At 25.2% G+C, this 27,089-nt stretch overlaps 1 protein-coding gene across 2 annotated transcripts in view; it reads left to right on the forward strand.

The window, feature by feature from the left end:
- Positions 1-5,113: 5,113 nt before the first annotated feature.
- LOC145833869 (golgin subfamily A member 1-like) overlaps positions 5,114-27,089 on the forward strand; it is a 28,594-nt gene continuing 6,618 nt past the window's right edge. Inside the window, exons 1-12 of one of the 2 annotated variants that reach the window (XM_082941103.1) lie at positions 5,114-5,213; positions 8,583-8,659; positions 8,737-8,827; positions 9,766-9,968; positions 11,267-11,416; positions 12,624-12,793; positions 16,046-16,157; positions 22,052-22,147; positions 23,980-24,108; positions 25,073-25,264; positions 25,335-25,451; positions 26,090-26,242. In XM_082941103.1, coding sequence (XP_082797229.1) covers positions 5,138-5,213; positions 8,583-8,659; positions 8,737-8,827; positions 9,766-9,968; positions 11,267-11,416; positions 12,624-12,793; positions 16,046-16,157; positions 22,052-22,147; positions 23,980-24,108; positions 25,073-25,264; positions 25,335-25,451; positions 26,090-26,242 — 1,566 coding nt within the window. In that variant the 5' untranslated portion in view covers positions 5,114-5,137. The remainder of the gene's footprint in view (positions 5,214-8,582; positions 8,660-8,736; positions 8,828-9,765; positions 9,969-11,266; positions 11,417-12,623; positions 12,794-16,045; positions 16,158-22,051; positions 22,148-23,979; positions 24,109-25,072; positions 25,265-25,334; positions 25,452-26,089; positions 26,243-27,089) is intronic. The other variant, XM_082941104.1, reaches the window with a different exon arrangement.

Raw genomic sequence — 27,089 nt, forward strand, 5'->3', positions numbered from 1 at the left:
AAATTGTTTTGTTTTATAAAAGAAACATCTAAAGATTTTAAGGCCAACTTATAAAAAAAGATATTATTATAGTGATTTGATTTATTTGTTGTTCGAGTTTATATTATATTAATAAGGATTCTTTTGTACCTCTGACTGTGAATTACCATATCTCAAAAATTAATATGAATTTTTTATATTGATAAAAGATGACTTTTAGTTAAATTAAAACTGTATAAAATAACTTCAGTAAAATAATTCTTAAGTAGATGATAAAATTGTTATAGAAAAAAGTCTTATTTAAGATAAAAAAGAGTTTTAAAGTAGGGGATTTTTTTAAAATTCTGCACCACCTAATAAAAATACCACGCGACGCCACTGATATTAGACCACAAATTTTTGGGGTCAATTTTCTCAGAAATTATTTAAATCTTAAAATCTATCTCCTCCTTCATATTTCAAGAAATCTTCTTCAAAATTTTAGGAAATTTTTCTTATATTAAAAGAAAATAAACGTTACTTATGAATTTTAACAATTAAAAAATAAATAAAATTTTATGTAAATAATTAAAAAATAATCTTATTTGTTTTCAAAAAAAAATGTTTACATAAAATTTTTTAAACGTTAAAATTACGTTTTTTTGTTATTGTATAAAGATTAGACTATAAAAGTTTGAAGAAGATTTCTTGAAAAATGTAGGAGGAGAAGATTTAAAATTAAATAGTCTTTTTTTGCTGTTTTAGTTTTCCCTTCCCACAAGGAACCTATTATAAGGCCGGACTTTGACTGGTCACATATCAAAAAATAATTTGAATTTTTTAAGTGATAAAAAGCATCTTGAAGCCTAAAAACAACTCTATAAAATAAGATCAACTTGTAAAAAACATGGTTTACACCCCATGGCCTTAAGTTAATTATAAACTTGACAAATTTTTGTTTTGTTTATTTTTTGTCAGCTTAAATTCTTTAGATCTCGAAAAAAGATAAAATAAATTAAATCAGTTGATAATTGAGTGTACGTTTAATTATATGCATTGCCTAATGTTAAAAAAATAGGCTATAAAAAAAGGGTAGTTATCAAATTTGCACAAGGAGGCAAATTTGCATAAAATTGCACAAAGACACTTTTGCATGAGCAAACAATTCTTCAAAGGTTGAGTTTTTTTTTATAAATTTTTATTCTGTTTTTTTTTTTACTATCACTGCTACCCCTAACCCTTACCATTGGTCGGTAACTTTTTTTTTAATAATTTTTTAAAATATCTTTTTTTTATGCTATCACTGTTACTCTTAACTCTTACCCTAGGTCGGTAGCTTTTTTTTCATTTTAATTAATTAATTTTTAATTATAAACCTTTTTTTTTTAAATAATTTTTATTAGTTATTGTTTTAATTTTGTTTTTACTATCACTGTTACCCCTAACCCTTACCCTTGGTCAGTAACTTTTTTTTTCTGTTTTTTTTTAATATTTTTTTTCTGTTTTTCTTATACTCTTGTGCAGAAATTGTAACTTGTGCAAAGTTGACCCTTGGTGCAAAATTGTCTGCGTACAATTTGGTCCCCTTGTGCAAAAGGATCTTTGTGCAATTATGTCTTTCTGCAATTTTGACCCATTCACATTAAAAAAAAATTATTTTGTTCTTACTGGGCCAAAGACTAATCAGGCCTTATATACAAAAAAGCTTGCCCAACATGCCTGATAAACAAGGAAGCACTGTACTAAAAACACTTAAAATAAAATCAGTAAACTTTGAAGGAATTCATACAACTTGAAAAAAATATCTGAAAAACAAGTTGCCACTCTGAATTCTTGAGGCTAGTTCACAATCACTCAGGCTAGCTTTTTTTTGCTTTAAAGAGTTGAGTTAAAACTATATAATATTCAAAGAAATACAGTATAAATTACAATTAAAATAAAAAGAATAATTATATAAAACTTAAAGTGACATCACAATTAATATTTAAGAAGATACCTTAGTTCATCTCTAAAATGATGTTTAGTAATATTTATATAAACAGTTTTAACAGAGCTTTTTTAGTCTGCTAATGTGTTGAAAACTAACCCTAAACCTCCTGTGAAAATAATAATTTTTAACACCAGTGTGTTTACATAATATTATAAACATAGTACAGCATATTGTTCTACATGATTTTGGACAATGCTTATAACTTTTTGTTTTTAATCCTAGTCATTATTTATTATGTTGATTTAGTTGAGCTGACATTAGTCCATCTTACTTGTTAAAGTTTTTTATTTTATTATTTTTTTATTGGTAGAGCTTTTGTTTTATAGTTAAGATTTCTTTTTTGCTTAACCACAGTTGATAAAATAAAAGTTTTTGTTTATTAGAAATAAAAATTTAGTTTTTAGATTTCATGAATCAACTTGTAAAACTTTAATTAAAATTAAAGCCACAAGTTTTAGTTTTGGGAACTTTATTGTTTTTAATACAAAATTATGATTTACTTATAAAGAATGCTAGTTGATTATATCTATTAGTTTAAATTTGTTTTATGTTTTACACTATATATATATATATATATAAATACTATTTCATCTACTACCTAAATAATACTTATGTCTCTAAAAGTTAACTTAAAATATTATCAATACCATTATATTTTATACTATTATCCCTGCTTACATATGATTTAAAAAAAGGTATAATTTTAGAAAGGTGAGTTAAGAATATTAAGTTTTATATTGAATATTAGTCATTAGAGTTTTATATCTTCTTTTTTAAGCAGTAAGAATTGTTGCCCTAGTGCTATAAAAATAAAATATAAGTTCCATATAATAGTGATAATAAATTGTAACTGTAGGAGAAAATCTTATTTTTAAACATACTTAACAATTTGACATAAGACAATAAAACATTTGTTTTTAATAAACTTAAATAAAAAAATTAAGAGGTTGAAGTGGGTGTAAAAGGGAGGTCAGGTGACAACTGACTTTTCTGTGACTGGATAAATAAAAATATATAATGGTCTAATAAAACTAGTTTTACTGTTTTAGAAACTGTTTTTTTTTTTTCTATAAATAACTAGTTTTATTTTTTCTGCTTAAGTAATTCAGAAGATATGTAAAATTAAATAGTTTTTTGTACTTTTTTGTTGAAAAATTATTGAAAATTGAAGTTTTTGTCATAAATTGCTTGCATAAAATACACAAAAGTACCTGAAATACTTTTTTATGTCTATTGATATCTTCTTTAACTAATAAAAAACTATGATTAAATATTAATAATTAACTACAGATCAGTATTTGTACTTTGTCAATGGTCCATCATCCTTGGATTTATGAATAAGTTTAAGTTTGAAAAAATGTTAAGTATCTTAAGTTTCTTGACTAATATTGTTTATACTGGAAACAATAACATATCAAAATAAATCACAAGGATAATCAAATGTAATTTTTCAGGTATTTATGTGTAGTTATTGCATGCATAGATAGTTAAAGAAGTTTTAAAGAGTATATTACATTTTGAGCTCAAAACAACAGGAACTTAAAAAGTACTTTTAGTAAAAATCAGCTTGAAAAGAAGGTACTAAATAAATATAACACTTATTATAATTTTTAAGTCAGCAAGAAAGTCAACAGCCACTTGTCTGCCTACTGTAGTGGTGAATACCAGGTTGCCAAAAAACCTGAAATTGTGGAAAAACCTAGAATTTGCCAATTTAAAAAAAAGCCTGGAATTAGAGAAACAAAAAAAAAACTTGCATTTCAGACAAAATCCACTAAAAAACCTTAAATTTTAAACTAATTTCCTCTTTTAAGAAACAAAAATTCAAAAAGATACGAAAAATCTATCATAAATTAAAACAAAATATATCATTGAATTTTTTTTACTAAAAAACACATTTAAAGTAGCTTTACAGAATGTTTTAAGTGTTTTTATTCTATTTACAACACTTTTTTAAACTTAAGTTTAATTTTGGACCAAAAAACTTGTTTTTTCAAACTTTAAAGAAACTTACAAAAAACCTTTGGCAACCTTGTAACTAGCAGTAAAAAAGGAGGTATAACTTGATAAAATTAGTAAATTCCTTACAAAATTATTTTTTATTGTTTATTATTTCTAAATTAAGTGGGTTTAAGCTATTTTGTTGAAACTAATATTAAACACCCATCTAGTTTTTTAGCTTGAAAAGTGTCAGTTCTGACAAAGTGAATTGTATTTTTTAAATTTACTATAATAATAATAATTAAAATAAATTGTGTATTTAATTACAGATCATGTTAGTTAATTATTTAAAAAAAAGTTTCAATAGTGTTTTGGAAATTCAAACAAGAGCTTTGAGCATATCTTCTGTTGCTTATGGGGTTCCAAAACACCGTGTTTCATATGAAATTCGCAGAAAGAAAAAGAACAACCCCATTCATCAGCAAAAGATAGCAAAAGGTTGGCACAACTGGATTGATTGTCCAAACTGTGGAGAAAAGATGAAAAAGTTTCATATGTGTGGCAACTGCTATAAGCATACCAGGTTTGAAACTCAGCAGTTGAGAAAGTATCTGGATGAAAATGATTTGGATTTAAGTGATGCAGTAGCTGTGCAGTACAAAGATGATACTCTAAAATCATCTGATTTTGTTGTTGACAGAAATAGACCTGTTGGATGGTTTGACCAAGCTTTGTGGAACAGTAACAAATAGATAAAATTAAATTTAGTCTCAGATTTAAAACTAAAATGTTATCATACAGTTTAAATATATACAAGTATGATTTTTTTTACAAACTAGTTATTACAAAACATTTTATATCCATACCAAGACAATTAAAATTTGTCTTTCAAGAGTATTTAAAGTTGTGCTACTAAAATAGTAAAGTTTAAACAGTTTTTTTACTAGATGTACAAGTTTAAAATAATGTTTTGTAATTACATTGAGTAAATATTTAGTTACAAAATAAGTATTGAAAAAAACTATAATAAGGTGTTAATCCTAAATTTATAATATTAAAACCTTTTGAAAATCGCTTTTTAACAAATAGTGTTTTCTCCTAAGCTAATATTTTGTTAGATAATTGAAATTAAAGGCTATATAAGTAGCTGTTGTATCTTTGTGAACATTTAGGGGTTTTTATTATTTATACTTTTTTTAACACACTTTTAAATATTTTTCGTCTAGTGAACAGCTGTAAGTAATTAAGATGTTTAAAAGTCTAAAACTGAAAATTGGAACTACAGAATCTCAAAATAATAACAAACAAAGTAAGAATAAATTAGGTGAGTTTTAAATGTTTAAAAGCCTTGAAAAAATGAATGAGATGAACAATTTTTTTTAGTTTTAATTCGTTTAAGTTATCAGAAAATCAATCTAATCTATTTTTAAATAATAATTTGTATGTTATTACAAAAACATGATTTTTTTAGACAAAGCAAATTTATATACTAACTAAACGATTGAAGTTAATTAATTGTGTTATTTAAAAGAATAGAAAAGAGTTTTTTATAATTTTAAAGAGGTTAGGATGATTAAATAAAACTAAGATTGCTCAAAAATTGTTAAAAGAGATAAGTTCTTAGTTTAATAGTCTATTTTGCTTTTATAAGGAACTTAAGAAAGCCTCTAACTTTGTTCACTTGATCTTAAAAGTTAAATTGAATTTTAAGGAACTCAAAAAAGCAACTTAATTTTTTGTTTTTCTATGAATTTTTAATTTTAAATTTAAAAAGAAGCCTGTTTAAAATTGGATTAAAACGTTTAATTAAAATAGCTTCACTGATCAGGGTCTCAAGTTTGTTTCTACATTCTTTTGGAATATCAAAGTTGTCAACAGTTATTCTTTCATCTTTACAAATATTACAATTACATACTAATGTCATCAGATACAGCTCGGATATGTGGATGACATATTCTGTGTTTTCCAAAAAGATGTTTCATTTGAAAATTACCACAAAAAATTAAACAAACTACATAATCAATAAAGTTTACCTGTTAATTAGGTGGAAACAAACATCTATTTTGGGCATTGAAATAAAACTAACGACAGAAAAAATAATAACAAAGGTATACAAAAAATAAATTGATACAGATGTCTTTCTAAGTTTTAGTGCAATAATACCAATTAAATGGAAAAGGACTTTAATAATATGGTTTTTGGATAGAGCAAAAATTATAGCTACTACTGATACAATTTATAAGCAAGAAATCACAAACTTAATAGAAAAATTCATAAAAATTGTTATCTATAGAAATTTTTTGATGACGTAATTGAAAGATCTATTAACAACAGCAAAGAGTGCACTAATGAGATACTTAATAGTTCAAACTTCAAAAACATCCTTAAAGTACCTTACATTGGAAAACCAAGTATTGAGTATAAAAAAAAAACTAGAAAAACTACTAAAAATTTATATTGAAAACTTCAAAGTTATTTTTATCATACGCAAAATAGGTAACTACTTCAGCAACAAAGACAAAACACCTCACGAACTGAAATGTAATGAGGTCTACAAGTATAAGTGCTCTAAGGATAAGAGCATCCAATATATTACATCGAGACCACTAATAGAAAAGAGTCGAAGAACATCTAAAAGGTAAAACAGCTGTATCCAACCACATTAGTAATTGTAATATTTATAAAGATGAAAAAATAACTGTTAACAACTTATATGTTTTAAAAGAATGTAGAAACAAACTTGAGACCCTGATCAGTGAAGCTATTTTAATTAAAAGAAGCAAATTAACTATAGTTATCCATGCTTTAACGGTTTGTAGTTGTTTTATAGATGTAAAATATTAAGTTTTATGTAAAATTGAACTAGTTATTTTTAACTTGTTAAAAATGTCATATAAAAAGATATTTTTTACCTGTATATTTTGACTGTAAATACTATTTTAATTTTTTATGCTAAAAATGTAAAGTTTTTTAACTGAACTACTAGTTCTTTAAAAGATTTAAAACATCTTTTTCAAGTTATCAAATAAATAACAAGTATTTTATGTTAATGTTGTTTTTAATTGCTTTTTAATTCAAAGATGTCTAAATTAAGAAAAATAAAGTTAAATAACCTCATGTCAACTGATATAACTTTAGTTGTAGACAGAATTTTTTATTTTGGTTTTATGCCCCCAAGTTTATCACAATCTTAGTTTGTGACCTATAGTTTTACATTTTTTACCTGTTTCTAGTTTTGAGCTACTGGTTGGCATTGTTTTTGTTATAATTAAAACTAAGGTTTTTCTGAGTTTATTGCTTTACAAATGTATCTCGCTTATGCGATAGTCACAAGCAAATGAACTAATAAGTTACAATGGATAAATAATATATATAGCTTTAGCTTTGTAATTAGGGTACGTTGATAATTAAAAAAATTTAATAAAGGTATAGGGAGGAGGTAAAATATATTTAAAAAATTATGTTGGAACAGAATTTTAAAAAATTGTAAAATAAAATTTTTATATTAAAAATAAACAAAAAAAAAAACAGTTTTTTTTTAGTTTTTTTGTTATAAAAATTTTATTTTATAATTTTTAAAAATTCTGTTCCGACATAATTTTTTAAATATATCAAGTAACATTTCCTGAAAATTTGAGGTAGTAGTTATCTCAAAAAAGGTAGGAGGAGATAGATTTTTAGTGATTTCTATTTATTTGCTGTTTTAGTTTGCGCTTCCCATAAGGATCCTATTGTTGCCTCTGACTTTGACCGGATATATCTCAAAAATTATTTTGAATTTTTTTAATCTGTAAAAAGTTTAGTAAAAACTGTAGCTTAGTAGCTCTGTAGCTTAGTAAAAACTATATATAAGAAGATCAAAAACCAAAAAATGGTGTTTACCCCCCCTCCCCCTATGCCCTTAATTAGCATTAATGTAAAATACAACAATAACAAAAAGGCAATATATAAAAACTAAAAGTAGTTACAAAATTATAAAATAATGTATAAAAACAAATTTATGTAATTTAAACATAAATCTAAACAATTAAGATTTCAAATAAAGTTCTGTGAAATGCCTACATTTTCCAAAATCTCAAAATTAAAAGTTTGTTGTTGTCTGCAAATGCAATTTCAAGTCTCTTCAAATTGCAGAGTGTGCAAATGTTTCCTTCTCTATTTTGATTTTTTAAATGATTAATCTCCCACTTGATTATTTTTTCCAATCAATGGTTTTTTAATTTTTGATTTTGTGGAATTATCTACTTAATCTTGCACTTTCCTTCTTTATTGCTATTCTAAAGAATTTTTTATGTTTATAAAATCTTGCTTTGAATTGTTTCCCTAATGATCCAATACAAATAATTTCCTTATTCTTATGCACAACTGTTGCTTTGTCTTTGTTGTTACTGATACTTTGAGGATTCTGATTGAGGCTTAATGAGCTAACACCTAATGACCATTGGTAATTTTCAGAATGTAATATTTTAACTCATAATAGTGTTGATTGTACAAGTTAAATTTACAATTTGGTAAAAAATGTAATTTCTTGATTGTTTGGACTAAAGTTACAAAACTCTAATTAAAATTAGTGTCTAATATATATTTTTTAGATTTCTCTTAAAGTTATTATTTTCTACTCTTATACTTCTTAAATTTTTCTAAAAATTTTAGAGTGTTTTCATTAATTATAAAGATATTTGTATTAATGTAGATACGAGCAAAAGGTCAACTTCGAACATTTCAAGATCTGGGAGCATCAGCTCTTTGAATTTGTCTGAGAATGATTTGGTTGGTTTATTTAAAAAAAAAATATTTTGATTTTCGATTAATATTATGAAAAAAATTTTGTAAAACTTAATCTTTAGACAGTTGAATCATTATCTAATAAGGAAGATTTACACAGTGCCTTGCTAAAAACTACTGCCAAACTAAAAAGAAATGAAGTAAAATTAGCTGGTATGTTTAAAGTTTTTTTATTTATTGATAAATGCGACTTTAAGAATTACTAGCTAAAAAAATTAGTTTATTTTGATCTAAACTGTGCTTTAATGATTTTTAAGTCTGCTTAGTAAATCAATAATGAAAATTTTATTGAAAGCACTAGATCAGGGTTTTCCAAAGTGGGTCATATGGCTCCCTTTTGGGCCAAAGGGGATAAGGTGTGATTAGTAAACAAGTTGTAAGGTCATAGTTTTTAACTTTAACTAGATATTCTTAAGTCCATGATTAAGAGCCAAAAACAAAGTCTTGGGTATATTTAAGGGTAGTTTTCAAACTTATAGATTTTTAACAGTTAAGTTGATTTTAACTTTGTCAAAGCTGAAGTTTTTAGTTCCAAACAAAGCATCATTTATCAACGAAAATCATTTATAAGTTATAAAACGATTCATATGTCCAAATAAGTCCAGCAAACATCACCCAAGTACTCCCTACCCTAGAACTTTTTTTTTAAGTGACTTAAATTTTAAATTAATAATCAAAATACTGCTCAAAATTATTAAGAAGTTCAAAAACATCAAGAAAGTTAAAATGGTAGCCAGATCAAATTAAATAGTTTTGAAATCCTTAATTTAAATTAATTTTTCATATTTTTTCTACATTAAAAAATCAAGAGCTTATTAAATGAAATTAATTCATAAGATATCAAATCTCAATAACAACAAAGTAAGTTATAACAAAAAAAAAAGGATTTAAAAAGTTACTTTATTGACAGCATAATTATATTTAAGAACTTATAAAATGTTTTTATAAGAAATTGTTTATTAAAACTATAGCAAACTAAGTTTTTTTTTTTTTAAGTTATTTTAATTACTGTTTTGGAAAACACTACTTTTTATTAAACATTTATTAAATTCAGAGTTTTTATTATCTTACAAATGTCCAAATCATTTTAGATTATAGTAGAGAGTTAAAAGAACGTACAAGAGAGTGTGAAAAATTGACGATTGCTTTAGAGAAACATCAGGATTCGTCACTAAGAAAAATAAACGAGCTCAATGATGATTACACAAATCAAAAGGAGAAGCATGATAAGATAGTTACTGAATTAGAAGGCAAGGAAAAAAATCTGAATGAAAGCGTTGAAAAACTTACTTTTGTTAGTATATTTGTTTTATTAAGTTGTTGGTGGAAACTTAAGTTGTATAAAATGTTTAATTTCAAGAAAAAAACAACGTTTAAGTTTCAAAACTTAGCCAAAAATATTTTCAAAGGTAAAAATGGTTTGCAATGAGATTTGATAATTTATATGTTATTTTTTTTTTTTACGTATGAAATATTCAGTTTGTAGGTTTAAAAACAATAAGTTTATTCATAGCAGAAAAATCTGCTTGAATAAAATGGTGTATAATTTACTAGTTGGCTGTTTAATAATTTTAGTTTGTGGTCATTTTGGAGGGAACAAGGTATTATTTTACATAGATTAAAATTGTCTATTTTCTTAAAGCATGTACTATAAGCAGGGTTGCCAAAAAACCTGGAATCCTGTAAAAACCCTGAATTTGAGAAATATGAAACAAACCTGAAATTTTGAATAAAACTCCTTAAAAAACCTGGAAAAACCTAGAATTTTAAACAACTTGAACATTTTCATTAGAAAATTTTCGATTTGACAAAAAAAAATTATAGTATAGATTAAAAAAAATTGTCATCATCAAAAACATTAAAAAAAACTCATTTAAAGAAGCTTTACGATATCTTTTCAATGTTTTTATACTATTTAACACAGTTTTTTAACCTTAAACTTCTTAAACTTAAGTTTCTGGTAAAAACAAATAGAACAGTTTATTCTGATGTATAGCTAAACGAAATTAATTAATAAACTTTTTTAAATGAGTGACTTGTGTTTAAATTTTTTCATTATCAGTTTTCAAGAAAATTTAAATTTTACCTCATAATATTTTTCTGTTTTTCGAGCAAAAAACCTCAAAGTACTTTATAACATACCTTTAATTTTGAAAATCTTTCATGTATTGCAGTTTATAAAATATTAAAGATAAAAGTAAAAAAAATTAAACAAAATAGAATTTCTCGTGAATGACTTCAATATTAGTAATAACTGTAAAAAATTTAAAAAAACAATACGTTTTGATAAATTAGTCTTTTAATCTTTTTATTTGAGCCTTCCATAAGAAGTATATTGAACTTCCAGACTTTGATTTCTTATAAATTAATATGCTATGATTTTTCTTATGCGATTAAACGTAAAATAGCTAATTACTAAAATTTCAAAATTAAATAAACTTGTGAAAAACGGACTCCTACGGCTCTAAAGTAGACGTATTGTTTCGATTTTGATAGTATAGATTACTTAATTTTGCAAATTTTACTTTTGTTTTTTAGTTCAAAGTAGTTTGTTTTCTTACTTTAAATTATTAAAAAAAATAACTTTAACAGGAAAACAAAAAACTCACTGATGTAGTTGCAATTTTTGAATCTGAGAAAGAAGAGTTTGAATCGCGTAGGAGAGAGTTTTATCTTAAGAGAGACTCCGAAGAAGAAGTGGTTGATCTTCAACGACAGGAAATAGCAAAGTTAAAGCACATGGTTAATTTCTTCTTGTACGCAAAAAATATATGTTTATTTTTAGTAATTGTTATGTTTCCTCAATTTAATTTTTTTAAATTTATTTACAAAACAATGTTTTACACTTTTGAACTAAATCAAACGAGATCATTAGTTGAATAAAATCTTATTCAAATATAACTTGAATATTAGTTATGTTTCCTCTACATTTTCAACCCATTAACAAGTAAAACGCCTAGACTGTGTTTATATTATATCATATATTACTTCACTGGACTACTCTAGATAATTTAAATTTTATGAGAAAACATTGGATTTCTTTTACAAAATTGCAAAGTCTTAAAAGCGTAAGGTTTAGTTTTTTAGCCTATTGCTAGACTAATTTTTAATTATATAAACAGTTGTTCGTCATTAAATACATTTATTTCGAATAAAATATACTAATATTAAGATTATGAAAAAAAAGTGTTTTACTAAAAATAAAGTACACGATTTTTTTAAAGTTAACCTAGTTTCACTAAAGGTGTTCATCAGTTATAAAAATTTGATATTCAAATAGAATTTAAAAGTTTAGACATGAAATGTTATTCTGTTTTATTGATCTACTAGAATGCTGCTCCCACGCTTAGTTTAACACTGTTTTTAGCAAATATTTTTCATTGTGTTGTTGTAAATACTGAAGGTGAACTGTATAAAACGTTCACAAAAACTTTTTTCTCTGAAAATAAATGTACTTCTATGATAATAAAAGTACTATAGTATCGACTAAGATTTATTTTATTCCATAAAAGTCCACAAAGGTTTTATAAATCTCATCTTTGCATAGTTATTAAATACAGAAATTATCCATATTATTCAGTAAGTATATAAAAATTATTATTTGTTATGGTAAGTGCATAAAGTTAAATTAAATTTTTAAATCTATCAACAGAAAATAGTTTCAAAAACTCAGATAAAAAATTTATTCTTAATAAAATCCGGGCATTCAAGCAAATATAATTTACTTTTAAAATTCACCTTAGATTTTTTTTGTTTTTTTTTAAACTCATGAATTGCAAGGCATAAGCTATATAGTTATTATATGCTAATATTTTTTTATTTTCATTTCTACAAAAATTTATTTTTCCTCTACCATACCTGTAAAAATTTTTGTTATTGAGTTTTTATTTGTTTTAATTGTATTTTTGTTGTTATGTAAAGTTAATAGTAAATAAATATCTAATTTCAGTTAATGAACAGCGAAAAAAAGATTAGTAAACTGCAAGATGATTATACTGCAACATCTAATAGTTTATCTGAGGTACAAAGCGCTTTTAATCATGGAAAAAACCAATTTGAAGTTGTTCAAAAAAAACTGGATCATACATTAGAAAATAATTCCTTTTTACTAAAGGAAAAGTAAGTACTAGTATTTAACGATAAATGTAGTATGCAAAATATATATTTTTTTAAAACCATTCGCAATTAGAGTTTAGGATTTGTATAGTAGGATGCTTATAAAAACGGCGGCCTTTGAGTTTTCAGCTTTTTTTTTACATTTGGCAAATATCTCAAAAACATCCTGTGCAAAATTTGAGATTATTTGAAGAAACTTTCACGCAGGCATCATTCGATTTTCTGAAAACCACCGAAATGCAAACTGTATGGGAACCAAAACATGTTACCTTAGAGTTTTTAGCTGAAAAATGTTTCTCATGTTGTAATTGTCACAAAATCTGCAAACTTTAAGAATTTTAAAGATGATTTAAAGAATTTCTTATGGAGGCGCTTCTTGATTTAATGTAATTTTTTGTAAGTTTTATAGAATTTCCAGTATTTTTCAATAAGTCAAGAATTTCTTCCATGAAAGTTTCTTTATATCGTCTTAATTTGTGCACAATGTGGTTTTGTGATAATAACCACATGTAAAACATTTTAAGCTAAAAACTTTAAAGTCACATTTTTTGTTCCTATACAGTTTGCATTTCGGTGGTTTTCAGAAAATCGAATGGTACCTGCGTGAAAGTTTCTTCAAATAATCTAAAATTTTGCACAGGATGTTTTTGAGATATTTGCCAAATGTAAAAAAAAAAAAGTTTAAAACTCAAAGTCACAAATAAAGTCAAAGTATTTAATTGTGCCTCAGTGTATTGAACTCTATGGTTTTTCTCTATATATTTTAGGTGTCTTAGCCTCTTTTTATACCTTTAAATCAAACAAGGTTCTAGGTTCAATCCTTGCAATATTTATAGCATTAAGTTTCATTTCAACTCAATAAATCTCTTATTTTTAGCTAATTTGTTCTTTGCCCACCTAAGATTAGTTTAAACTTGTCTTTCATGGTATTAGACAAGCTTGATCTTAGGTGGGCAAGGAACAAATAAGAAAAAAAAACTCTGTATACACATAAACAGTTTTTATTTTAAAAATTTTAAATATATGTACCATTTGATTGAAAACTTTTTTTGTAAACAAAAAAGTGGGAAAGTTCCCAAACTGTAAATAATCAAATGCATTATAAGAAAACAGGCGGTATAGTAGGTATATTTGCTACCTCTTGTTTAGTTACGCACTTTTGCTGTGGACACAACCAGGGTTGCCACTCGGTCAGGAAAAGTCAGGAAAAATTTAAAAAATTGACAGAAGTCAGGAAAAAATGGGGGGTTTTGAAAATAAGTCAGGAAAAGTCAGGAAATTTGATAAAATTAAAAAAAAAAGTTAGTTTTTGTCAGTTTAAATTTACAAAATTATTTTTTTCTAAAGCCTTGAAATGGTGAAAATTAATTAAAAGTCAGAAAAAAATTCTAAAATTTTCAAAAGTATTTAATTTTATTTCTAATGCCTTCACCTGGTATAAATTAGTTAAATATCCTTAAATAAACTGCAAAAATTTTCTATTAACATATTGAACAAGCAGATTTTGTAAGCTTTTTAGTATTGATGATCTGTAGCAAGGACACTTTCATAGTGAAACTGTGATATATACACAAAAGTTTATGTAGCATAATTTTAAAATCAAAGTGTTTTTTATTTAAGTAAATAATAGAGTTCTTTATAACTAAGCAGTTAGTTTAGTATTTTAAGTAACAAGTAAATGTGTATACTTTACCTCTTTATAATTTTTTTAAAGTTGTTTAAATTTATAAAATAAGTTATAAGAGAGGTATATGCCAAGATTAAGTTTACTTATTATTTGTATTTTTTGTAGAGTAACTTAAGTTTTAAAGTAAATAAGAGTATATTTATTTGTTACAAATTTTGTACTAAATGATAAGAGGAAATATTTTATACAACAGATATAAAGTTTACTTTATTATGTCTTTTTTTACAGTTACTTAAGTATATTCTTTTTTAACTGGGTTTTAATTTAAGGATTTTATATTAAATAGTTTCGTTAGTATTTTATTAAACTAAGTAAACAATTTATATAAGTAAAACATGTTTTAAGTAAATACTTTTTATTATTAGATATTTTTAACTTCTAGGTTGTTTAACAACTTATATGCTAAGTCTGACTAAAGTTTGTTTATCTAGATACATTTATGCTAGGAAATGCTAAAAAAATGTTTATAAGGTAATAATACAAGTATTTTGCTGATAGAGCTGTTTATTGCAAATACATCAATCATACAAAGATGGTTTAAGTGATGTACTGGAAGTTAGATGATAGAATTCAGCAAAAAACTGTTGTTTTTAACCTGTATTAAAATTACATTGAAAGCTTTATATAGTTTCAAGTGTTAGATTATGTATTTCAGAATAAGTTTACTTAAGAGTTTGATTTAGAAAAGTCAGGACAGTTTTAGTTAAAAGTCAGGAAAAGTCAGGAAATTTTTCTCAGCTTGATCAGTGGCAACCATGCACAACGTTTGTTGATTCGTGAGAGGTAACTGTACAGCTTAATTCATGTTATAACTAAGTTTTTAAAATAAAAAAATAAAGAATAAATCTGACTGAAAAATGTATTTTACCCACTAAATTTTCTGAGTTTATTGAAATAATTTCTATGCACACTTCTGTGCTCAGGTGCAAACCTTTAATATCACTAGTGCTGGATTCCAAGTTAATAAAAAACTAGCACGGTAGATTACTCAATAAAACATCCTGTGCATAACTAATCTTTTATTAAATAAAAATTTAAATGGAAAATTTTATTTTTTGATTTAACAAATTAAGTTTTAAGAAGTGTAGGATAAAAGATAAAACTAATATAAAAATTTTTATCTTTCCTTAAAATTTCTGTGCACTGTAAAAACAATGTGATGCACAGATGCTCTCTTAGTAAAGTTACCTGTAAGAATTTAGTACAATAAATTATATTTTAACTTACGTCTTAGTTGATAACTTAAATATTTTAATAGAAATAAGATAAATTGTTTATATATTTTTGTAGTTCTATAAATACAAACTTTTAACTTTTACAACTACTCCAATTAACAAGTTTACAGTTTTTTTTTGAAAATAGGTGATTCTTAGTTAGAACAACAAATTCGGTATTTAACATGACTATGTAAAAGCCAGTAATCCTAAGTAAATTAAAAAATTTTAGAATAAAATTCTGCCTAAACATTATAATAGTTTTAAAGATTGTAAACAAATAGTAAGATGTAATTTATCTTTTTAAATAAAGTTTAGAAGTCAATACTTGATATAAAATATTTTGACTAATAGTGAGAAATTGCAAGGTGACGGTAGACAACAGCAAGCAATCATCAAGAAACTCAGTGGCGACAATGTTGACCTGAAAGACAGAAACGGTAAATTATTCGCCCAAATCCAGCAGGTTTGCAAGTTTGAAAAAAAGTTTTAATTTTGTTTTATTAACATTTAAGATCAAACTAACAAAGGATTTAGCTCTTTAAGGTTTGTGATAGTAAAAAGTTAAAGTCTAAAAAGGATATGAAAAAGAGGATTTTTAGGTCAATAGCATCAAATTGCTTGATTATGCGTTTTAGTTATTACTCACTACTATTTACAATGTCTGTATGTCCTTTTATAACACTTTTATTTATTATCACAATAGTTATATAGTTGTCGATTGTTTTAGAGTATGTCGCTTTTGGAATTTAGAATCAGTGTATATTGTAAATAAAATCAGTTTCTGAACCTTTTATCTTTCCCATTATGAGAACGATCTATTTTAGAAGTGTCTGTTAAAAAGAATTTCATTCAGACGAATGTTGTTGTATATAATCAACGGTTTACTATCATTTCTAACTCGCTATCATTTCTAACCCGATCACTTCTAACCCGATCACTTCTAACCCGATCACTTCTAACCCGATCATTTCTAACCCGATCACTTCTAACCCGATCACTTCTAACCTGATCATTTCTAAACCGATCATTTCTAACCCGATCATTTCTAACCCGATCACTTCTAACCCGATCACTTCTAACTCGATTACTTCTAACTTAATCACTTCTAACCCGATCACTTCTAACCCGATCACTTCTAACCCGATCATTTCTAACCCGATCACTTCTAACCCGATCACTTCTAACCCGATCACTTCTAACCCGATCATTTCTAACCCGATCACTTCTAACCCGATCACTTCTAACCCGATTTAACCCAATCATTTCTAACCCTATCATTTCTAACCCGATCATTTCTAACCTGATCATATCTAACCTGATCATTTCTAACCTGATCATTTCTAACCTGATCATATCTAACCCGATCTTTTCTAACCCTTTCTAACCCGACAATTATTAACCCAATCTGTATCAATATATTTGTTTATTATTGTTTTAAAATAAGGATTTGTTTTAAAAACAAATTAGTCTCAACAAAGTTCTTTTTTTAAAGAAATTTAATAAATTTTGTTTAAAATAAAACTTAATGTTCAGATAGCTTTGTTGAAATTTTATTTTTGATATTCTTTGCTATTGGAAGTTTGTTATCCTACGCTAGACCCAGGCATCAAAATTTGGGCCAGTTAAACTGAATGCCACTTAACAAAAAGACGCAAATTTATATTTATTATAATAAAAAACTATAGTTTTTTCTAATATTTATAGATTAACAGCAAAAGAATTTAACACTTTTGTATAATACTAATTGACTTATTTATATTTTGAAGGAGAAGGTTTTTAACAAACTTTGTTTTAACTTCTGAATAAGCAAGTTTAACATCAATTCTTTCATCGATCAGTGAGTTACACTAAAATTAAACATAGCTGCACAATATTTCAATTTAGAATTAACTTCCACTTTCTTTCCAACAAAAATCCTTCACTTAAAAATTCAGCAACACATATTGAGACAATTTAGTAAAATATTTCAATGACATTAGTGCAGCAATCAGCAAAACAGTCTCAATTACGCACTTTTTCATTAAAAGAAGGTTCATGGTTACTTTTATAAAATTCTTTTAGAACAATACTAGAATGTCAGAATTGAAACAAACTACATAAGTTCATGAATAAAATTTATTTTTGTTCAAAAACCAATCGGATATACAGATCCTGACTTTTATAAATAGGTTCTGTACATTTGTGCAACCGTTTTATATTTCATTGTTTTCTTATCAATTGTTTTTGTCGCTTTGACAAAGCATAATCGATACAATTACAATAAATATTATTGGGATTAAGGTACAGACAATTGTAAAAAATATGAAAAAAATTAAGTGCATTGACTGACCACTAAATTTAAAGTCCAAAGCACATTAGGAACACAGATTAAAAAAATATCTATCGAAAGTATTGAAAAATCTTGTATTATTTACAGAGGAAAGGCGTTGCTAACAAAATCAAACTATAGAGTTACCCAAGTTCTACATATTATATCAATGGTTTATAATGGTGTATTTTCGTTAGGTTTATAAGTCAATGGTTTATTTTCGTGGTTGTTATTTATTTAAATAAAGTTAAAATGGATTAAATATTAAGTGTAGTTAATTAGTTTTAAAAACCATTACGAAAATTCTAAGTCTTCTGTCTTCTAAAGATTATATATTAAGTTTTGATAGTCGTCAATGTAAGAAATATAATGAGTTTTGCAGCCATTAAAGACTATTCCGTACTTTTTCTTTGAAGAGAATTTAAATGGTTATATACATTTTTAAAATATGGAGACCAGATTGGCAAGTTGCATTCAAATTTAAGGCGAACTTATATAAAATACAATTTTTTAAGAACATTAATATCAGTATATATGAAACTCGAGATAATACAGTTAATAAAATTTAGTAATCGTAATTAGTATGGTGGTTTCATTTAAATTATTATTATTAAATTCTAAGTTCTTAAAACGAAAGTGTGTACTGTTTAAATAGTCAAAAGTAGAGGTAGACGTTTTTTTAATATTTAGAACCCGTCATTTACTAGAAGTTCAATCTAATTTTATTTCTTTTAGCCAATGGTAATTTATATTTAAAGATTTAATAAGATATATTACATAATAAACTTAACTATAAAAGTTAAGTGTCGAAAACTTATTATTTTGCTTTTTTTTTCTTTCAAAATATGATGTATATAAAGAAAAACAAATTTACATTTGTCATGAATATTTAAAAATTTTAAAAATTTAAAATTGCAAAAACAGCTTCTCACGATTAATAGTAGAAACTTCTTTAAAATATTTCTTAATATCTTTTAAAAGTTATTGTATTACAGGTTTCCAAAAACACAAGAACTTAAAATTATTCAGCGAAAATTAAATATGAAATATGAGTATAAGTTACTTGATTAGTTTATATATTTTTAAAATTTAAAATAAAATAATAAAATTTGTTTGTATTGTGAAACTCTTATATAGGTTTCTAGAAAATTAGAGGTCCAAAAAAAACACCGTGAATAAAGTCAATAGATTTCAAGCTGGCTTTACTGTAATGAATAAAAAGTAAATATGTTGCGTGTAATAATCGTCTGAAAAAATAGTTGATTAAAGGAAACAAAAAACTTGATGTAGTTTTTAAAAAAATTTGCTTCTAGTTATACTTAATTTAACTATAATTAATTTATTACTCTATTTCAAAATGTTTTCCAGTACTTATTTCGTTTATACTTACTTTATTTCAACTGTTCATAACAAATTAAATTTTAATGATATTTTTGTCAACTAAAGTACTAATTTAAGTCGTAATTAAAACATTTTGTATGTTATATAGATTTAAGTGAAGGTTTTAAAGAAGATTACCTGGGCGAGATTTGATTAACCTCGGACTTGTTATACAAATAAACATGAATGTTTAATTGTTAGTGACTTTTTTTGCTTTAGGAATAAGTAAGAAATTATTAATGATGTGAAATCAAGACGCTCAATCGATGTAATATACTTTTACAGTTTGTTCTACGACATAACTGTTTTAATATCTAGGTTATACCTAAAATTCAGGCTTAAACACTTAATATAACAAAAGTATTTAATTTCTACTAGTGTTTGTTTAAATTCGATTATCTTAATAGGCCTATGTAAGTTGTATAACAATTAGTAAAAGTTATTAAAATGAGACTTAAAAATAACCTACTATAAATCGCTATTACATTAGTGAGCAATAATACAACATTTACAACAGACTTACATTGTAGTTTTTGGACCGTAATATAAAGGTTTTTGTATCTGAATATTACAATTGTCAAGGTTCACTTTTTAAAATTTGCTTATGTTAAAATTATTATAGTCACGTGAATTATTATAAGATCCAACTTAAATATAGTTATAAATGCTTACTTTAAAATCCTACAAAGAATAGTTCAAAATATTGTAAAGTAAACGATTTAGTGAATTGTATATTATTAACGAAAAACGGCTGTTAAAGTAGATTGAAAGAACAAAAATATATGAAATAATGAAAAAAAAAAGAAATTATGTGTAGGATGAAATATTAAAAAATAAGGTGATAAAAGTAAATAAAACTTATGTTTAGTTGATACTAAAGTTTAAGTTCATACTAACAATGTTTTTTTACGTAACACAGGAAAATCATAATGTTTTAAAGAAACTAAAAAAAAATACTTTAATAATTTTATAAGACTAGTTTATTTTTGAAGCAATCTATATCAAAATTAAGAGGTAAAATAAACAAGTAGAATGGGTTAGAAATGATCAGGTTAGAAGTGATCGGGTTAGAAGTGATCGGGTTAGAAGTGATCGGGTTAGAAATGATCGGGTTAGAAATGATCGGGTTGAATCGGGTTAGAAGTAATCGGGTTAGAAATGATCTTGTTTGAAATGATCGGGTTAGAAGTGATCGGGTTAGAAGTGATCGGGTTAGAAGTAATCGAGTTAGAAGTGATCGGGTTAGAAATGATCGGGTTAGAAGTGATCGGGTTAGAAATGATCAGGTTAGATATGATCGGGTTAGAAATGATCGGGTTAGAAGTGATCGGGTTAGAAATGATCGGGTTAGAAATGATCGGGTTAGAAGTGATCGGGTTAGAAATGATCGTGTTAGAAATGATCGGGTTCGAAGTGATCGGGTTAGAAGTGATTGGGTTAGGAGTGATCGGGTTAGAAGTGATCGGGTTAGAAGAGAACGGGTTAGAAATGATAGCGGGTTAGAAATGATCGGCTCCCATAATCAACAGAGAAGCAGGGACAAGTTATTTCAATGTACAAGTTTTAGAGAAAAAAATTTTTTTATACAAATAAAAAAGTAATTTAGATTATTATATGTAAACTAAATGGGACTGAGATTTTTAATTTATCAAGTTTTTGAAAAGCAGTCAAAGTATTTAAACTGCTTTTACAATAAAAGTTTTTTTTTATGAAATTACTTAAGTTGTTTGAACATTCTAAATAAGTTGATAAAGGAAACACCGTTGTCCCATTATTTTATATATAAATATCTAAATTACTTTTTTATTTATGTAAAAAAAGATCACTTTAACTAAAACTTGTATTTTATTAAGTTTTTTTGTTAATAAAGAAAACAAATATTAATAAACTTAAAACTCTTCCCCGAGAGTCTAATTCGTCTTGCTACATGGCATTAGTTGTTGCGTACTTGAAACTTTATTGGACAAACAATCGTAAGAATTTATAATTTTCTATCATCTAAAGATGTAAAATCATAAAAAAAAAGAATTCACTAACTTTATTTTTAAATTATGTTTTAAATTATGTTTTAAAAATACATGAATTTAGCAAGGTTGATATTGTAGAATTAAAACAGTGAAAGTTTTCATTTTTAGTACTTTTTTTTTCATTTAATTTGCTATTATATAAAATAGTAGTTTGTCCTTTTTTTTTTTTTTGTATCTAGTCATACTAGATTGCTTCTAATTATTTAATAAATTCAGTATTTTTTTGAAAATTGTACAAATAATAAGTTCTTATAAAGAACCTTTGAAAATTACAATGTAAATTAGCAAGGATTATCACTTACAGCTGAACCAATTATATATAAATAATTATAATTTTAGATAATCCAAATAAACATTTTTTCAATACTTTACTAATCATATCAGCAAACGGTAGCTTTACAGTAAAACATATAACCATTTGTAGATAAGCAAATACAGCTTTCTTTGGTTATGACTTTTCTTTATGGTCTACTGAGAGCTTATAGTCTGATTTTCCAAGTTGTATGATCATAATTTATTCTAGAATTCATTAATCTTATTTACAGTGCTTCATTGTCAAAAACTTTATAATGTTAAATGATATTTTAGTGTAAATTTTTGTTTTTCAATTTCAAACTTTTTTTACACTTGAAAAAAATTTAGACTAACTGCAAACTGAACTCTGCTGAAAACGATTCAATTTACTACAAAAATAAATATGAAAATTTGAAACATTCCAATAATAGCTTAGCTAACAAGGTTACTTTAGCATGTAGCATGTGAATTTGAAGCATTAATTTATAATTTTGTTTGCCTTTTAATTCAAGTAATCATGATTTTATTTTTTATTGAAATTCATATAATTATAAAATAATAATATTCAGTGCTTGACAAATAACGAAATTAAATATGTTCTAATTATTGCTTTTTAATGAAAAAGGCTTGGACTTAGTGTTGATATTTCAATATATTAAACCAGCCTTATTAATAAGATACAATAAATTACTTATTTAAGACAAAGTTGTGGATGAAACTTGTTATTTACCACTAATTTTAATAATATTTTTTTATAAACTGCAAAGTTGTAGATTTAGACACAAGTTTCATAGAGGTTCTTTCAGTATAACTATTATAGAAAACGCCTAAAAATAAAATTGATATTGATAAATATTAGCTTATTTTAAGTCAGTTTTTTATTATACTTGAAAGAAATAGAGAAAAATTTTCAGGGTTATGTTGTATCATTTTTTAAATATAAGATATAGTAATTCAATTACTAACTGGTTAATTTAACTATTTATTACTCTGTTGATCACTCACAACAAAGTTATATTTAAGTTATCAGTTTTGATCGATTCAAGCTTGTGTATTTTTATTTTGAAAATCATCAGCACAGCCACTTAGTTAAGAAAATAATACTTTATGCAATAAACTATTTTGTTCTCAATTACATTATATTGGATTATTAGATAATAATATGTATTAATAACAGTTTTATAATGAATAATAAATAAAAATTTTGAAAGTAGCTATTAAAATACCTAAGTTTATATGTCTTTAAATTTTTATAAAATGAGCTAAACTTAAAAACATTAATAAAGATTTGATATCATGTTATAAAAGTAATTTTAACGACTATATTGTGACGAAGTTCACTAAGAACTTTTAAAACTTGTAAAGTATAAATAAATTATAAATGTAGATACTTCAATATATAATGGAAAAATCAACTAATGGTTGTTTTATAAACCTTTAAGTTTTCTTGAAAAATATACCTGTAGGTTTTCAAATGTGTTCTTTTCAATACTATATAAAGAAGATTTCTTACACTAGATATAACGCTGCTTTGCTTTAACAAAATAAGTTCCAGTTATAAAAAAAAAGGCCTTGTACTGTTTTTATTAAGTTTCATTCTTAACTTAGCTACGTTGTTTCTAAGTATTTAAATAATTTAATAAAACAATATACATTTGATGTAGGTAAACAACTTTATTATTTTAGATAGATAGTATTAGATGTAGCCATAAAAAACTTCTAAAACTAAATCATAAAGCAAAATAATTTTGTAGACTCAATTGAACTTGAATTTTACTTTAACAACTGTTGAGTGAAATAATTTAGTTTTTAAATTTTTTTTGTTATTAGTGTGTTGTAATTTTATTTAAATTCAAATAGTGGTTATCTACAATTTTAAATCTTTTAAAACAGTTTAAAGGCTTAAACATTTTTTTTCGGGTAATACTTTCGTTAAGCTGTTGCATATATTGCGTGATGATTTTTTTTGAGTTTTTTAATATTTATCATTTATGTTTACTAAAATATATGTAAATATTGCTATTTTGTATTTTTCAATTTAATTGACCAAGTTTAAAACTAATTTAATATTCTAATACATTTTTTACCTTTTACGTCTTTAAATAAAATATCTTCATACGCAGTTTAAAGTGGAATGAAATTATCTCAAAAAATAGTTTAAGATCACATAACAATAAAAAAAGTAAACTCCTTAGCTAATAAGCCTTGCAACTATACACACATGTTATATTTAACAAAATGAAATTTTTATTTTTTTTCATTGTATATTACTACAGGCTAGTTCTGGATTAAACGAGAAGCAAGCCACAATCGAGCATCTGCAGGATAAGTTGAAGATGCTTGAAATGACCAAAAGCACATCTGAGCTTCCCGGTGATCAGCAAGTACAAGCTCTTATACAACAGGTACAACAAGAAAATAAACTATTAGAAATACTTTGGTATAAGTTGTATGTTTTCTTTTTTTGATACAAATACTAAGCTTTTAGTTTTTTATAAAGTAAAACAAATACTGAAACTTAAGTTTGACATATTTGTTGACGCTTCTTAAGTCAGCTCATTCTATTTTAGAAAATTTAGGTTTATCTAAAACAGCTTTCTAAACTTATGTTAATTTAAAATTTTATAAAAAGTTTATCTATACTTTTTTTTTTTATCTTAAAAGTTTTACAATTATCGAAACTTCAGCGTTACTTTATTTTAGTCCTATTATTTTTTTAAATCATTAAAGTTCAGTTAAAGATGTGTTTTGCTGATATCTCAACTTAAATGTTAAATTTTTTGTTGAGTTATGTTTAGACTTTAAACAAAATTATATGATCTCTAACAGCAATCTTAATCAGTTTTTCAGTATATTCCTATTTTTTATTTTTCTTAGTAGGGCATTTGCTAATTGAAACTTTAATTTTTTGAATGCAGTATTTTTCTGAAAGACGTTAGCTCATAGTTATATGTATTTAAAAGTAAAGTTTAAATACTTTTTGTACTTTAAAAAAAGTTCATTAATAATTACTGAAAGTTTTAGATCTTTAACTTTCAAAACCTTGGTGATAAATTTTTAGTAGGTTTTCTTAATCTCATGAAATTTGCAGACAAAAGATTTATCTTCTACATATGTATGGCAAATGTGTTACAAAGCAACTATAATTTCAATTATAATTAATTTTTAAATTTAACTTTTAGTTTTTGTGTATGAGCCTATTTAAATTTTGTAAAAAGTAGTCTAAGCAAGAAATTTACAGCTTATGTATTTAATTTCAATTAAAAAATTGCCGGAGACCTCCAAACATTCTAAATGTAATAGTATTATATTTTTAAAATATGTAAGCTCTAAAAGTTTCAAGCTTTTATTAATTGTTTATGTTTACAGAGAAGTGAGTTAAAATTAAAGTTGGAAGAATCTTCTCAACAATTACTGAGTATCAAATCAGACTGGTCAGACAAAATTACCAAGCTGGAAACTCAAAAAGCTCACTTGAATTCAAAAATTTCTGAAGATACTTTTGAACACAAAGAAAAATGTAAAAACTACGAAAGTAAAATACATTCTTTAACTATGCAGGTTAGATTTTTTAATTGTTGGATGATATTATTTTTAAGATTAATTTGAGTAATCGTGATCACTTCCATAGGTTAATCATCTGACTGGAGACTTAGAGAAAAGCAAAAACAATTTAGAAGATTTAATAACTCACAATGAAGATTATCTTCAGCAAATTGCTGATTTAGAAGCAAGTAAAATCGAACAGGTCAACTTTTTTTTGATAAACAGTTTTTCTTCTAATTTAGATAACAGAAAATAAATAAGTCTATAAATTCAAACGTTACTATGGTTCGTTAATATTCAAGCATAAAATAAAACACTAGTATGTGTTTTATATTTACAACGATAACGTGACTTTATTTAAAATAAACTAGTTTTTAATTAAAAATAACTGCATATACCTTAGCATGTTAGAAATACACTAGACAGAGCAAATTTTAAATTAAGTTCATATGTTTCCCTCTAACACACAAGATTACGAACTTATTATAGTTTTTATAATTACAAACAACTGTTTTATGTGAAATTTTAAGCATTCAACTTTTCTTAATACAATTTTTGTTTCTACAGAAAAAAACTTTTTTAGCTAGATTTTTGTATCATTAATTTTTTTAAAGTAATTTTGCTCTACCTTGAGTATATAATATGATACTTTAAGAAACATCAATCATTTGATTACGCAATCTACACAGCTTCTATATATATTTTAAAAACTACTTCAAATGTTCTAGCTTTTACTACAAAATATTGATTACAATAATTTTGAAAAATTGTATTTGGATTTATTTTTAATATAAGTTGTTTTTCTATTTTGGAAATACTTTATATATGATATAAAAACAGAAAACTCTTCATGAGATGCAACTAAACCAAAATGAACAAAGTTACAAACAAGCAAATCAAGAGTACAAAATAAAAGAACAAGATTTCATAAACAATTTAAATGCCGTAAATCAAGAGTTAACCTTTACTAAAACAGAAATTCAGAAAGCACAGGTTTCAAACGTTACTTTTAGTCAAAAATATACTGTTTCTACCAGGGTTGCCACACGGTCAGGAAATCAGGAAAAGTCATGAAAAAATGGGGTTTTTTAAAAAAATGTCAGGAAATTTGACTAAATGAATAAAAAAAGGTCAGATTTTGTCAGATTAATTTACAAAAATCATTTAAAGTCAGACTAAAATTGCAAAAATTTCCGAGAAATTTACAAAATTATTTAGTTTTCAATGCCTTCATCTGGTATAAATTAATATAATATCCTTTGTAAAACTGCAAAATTTTTCTATTAACATATTGAACAACTACCCTACTTGAGCAATCAGTTTTTTTATGCTCTTTAGTATTGATGATCTATGGCAAGAACACTTCCATAGTGAAACTGTGATATATACACATGGTTTTTTTGCATTTTTTTCGTTATGTGATATCTCTTATGCAGCCTTTTTAGACATTGTACCAGAGTACCCAGCCTGTTGTTGCCTAAATGCATGAGAACATTTCGTTCTTGGTAATTAAATTGCTGCGCATCATTATGAAAGACGTGATAGTTATGAACCTCAGCTTAACCAGTTATTCAAGGTTGAATAAAATAATCAAGCTTCCCTAAAACCTGCCCTTGATCTTGGTTGTGCTGCAACCAACTTGCTTGCAAATTTGAGGAAAAAAGACCTAGTTAAAGAACAAAAGGTCTTAAATTTCAACAAAAAATATAGATTATTTATATTAAAAGCGGTTGAAAATCTCCAGAGCAGAATGGCTTTTGGAAGAATGTGCCTAAATCCGCATAGCCTTAAAAAATTAGGAGTCACAATTGTTGTTAAGCGTTTTGCCAACATTGTGCAC

Source organism: Thalia democratica, chromosome 4 (genome assembly GCF_965202585.1).
Source record: "Thalia democratica chromosome 4, ktThaDemo2.hap1.1, whole genome shotgun sequence".
Classification (NCBI taxonomy): domain Eukaryota; kingdom Metazoa; phylum Chordata; class Thaliacea; order Salpida; family Salpidae; genus Thalia; species Thalia democratica.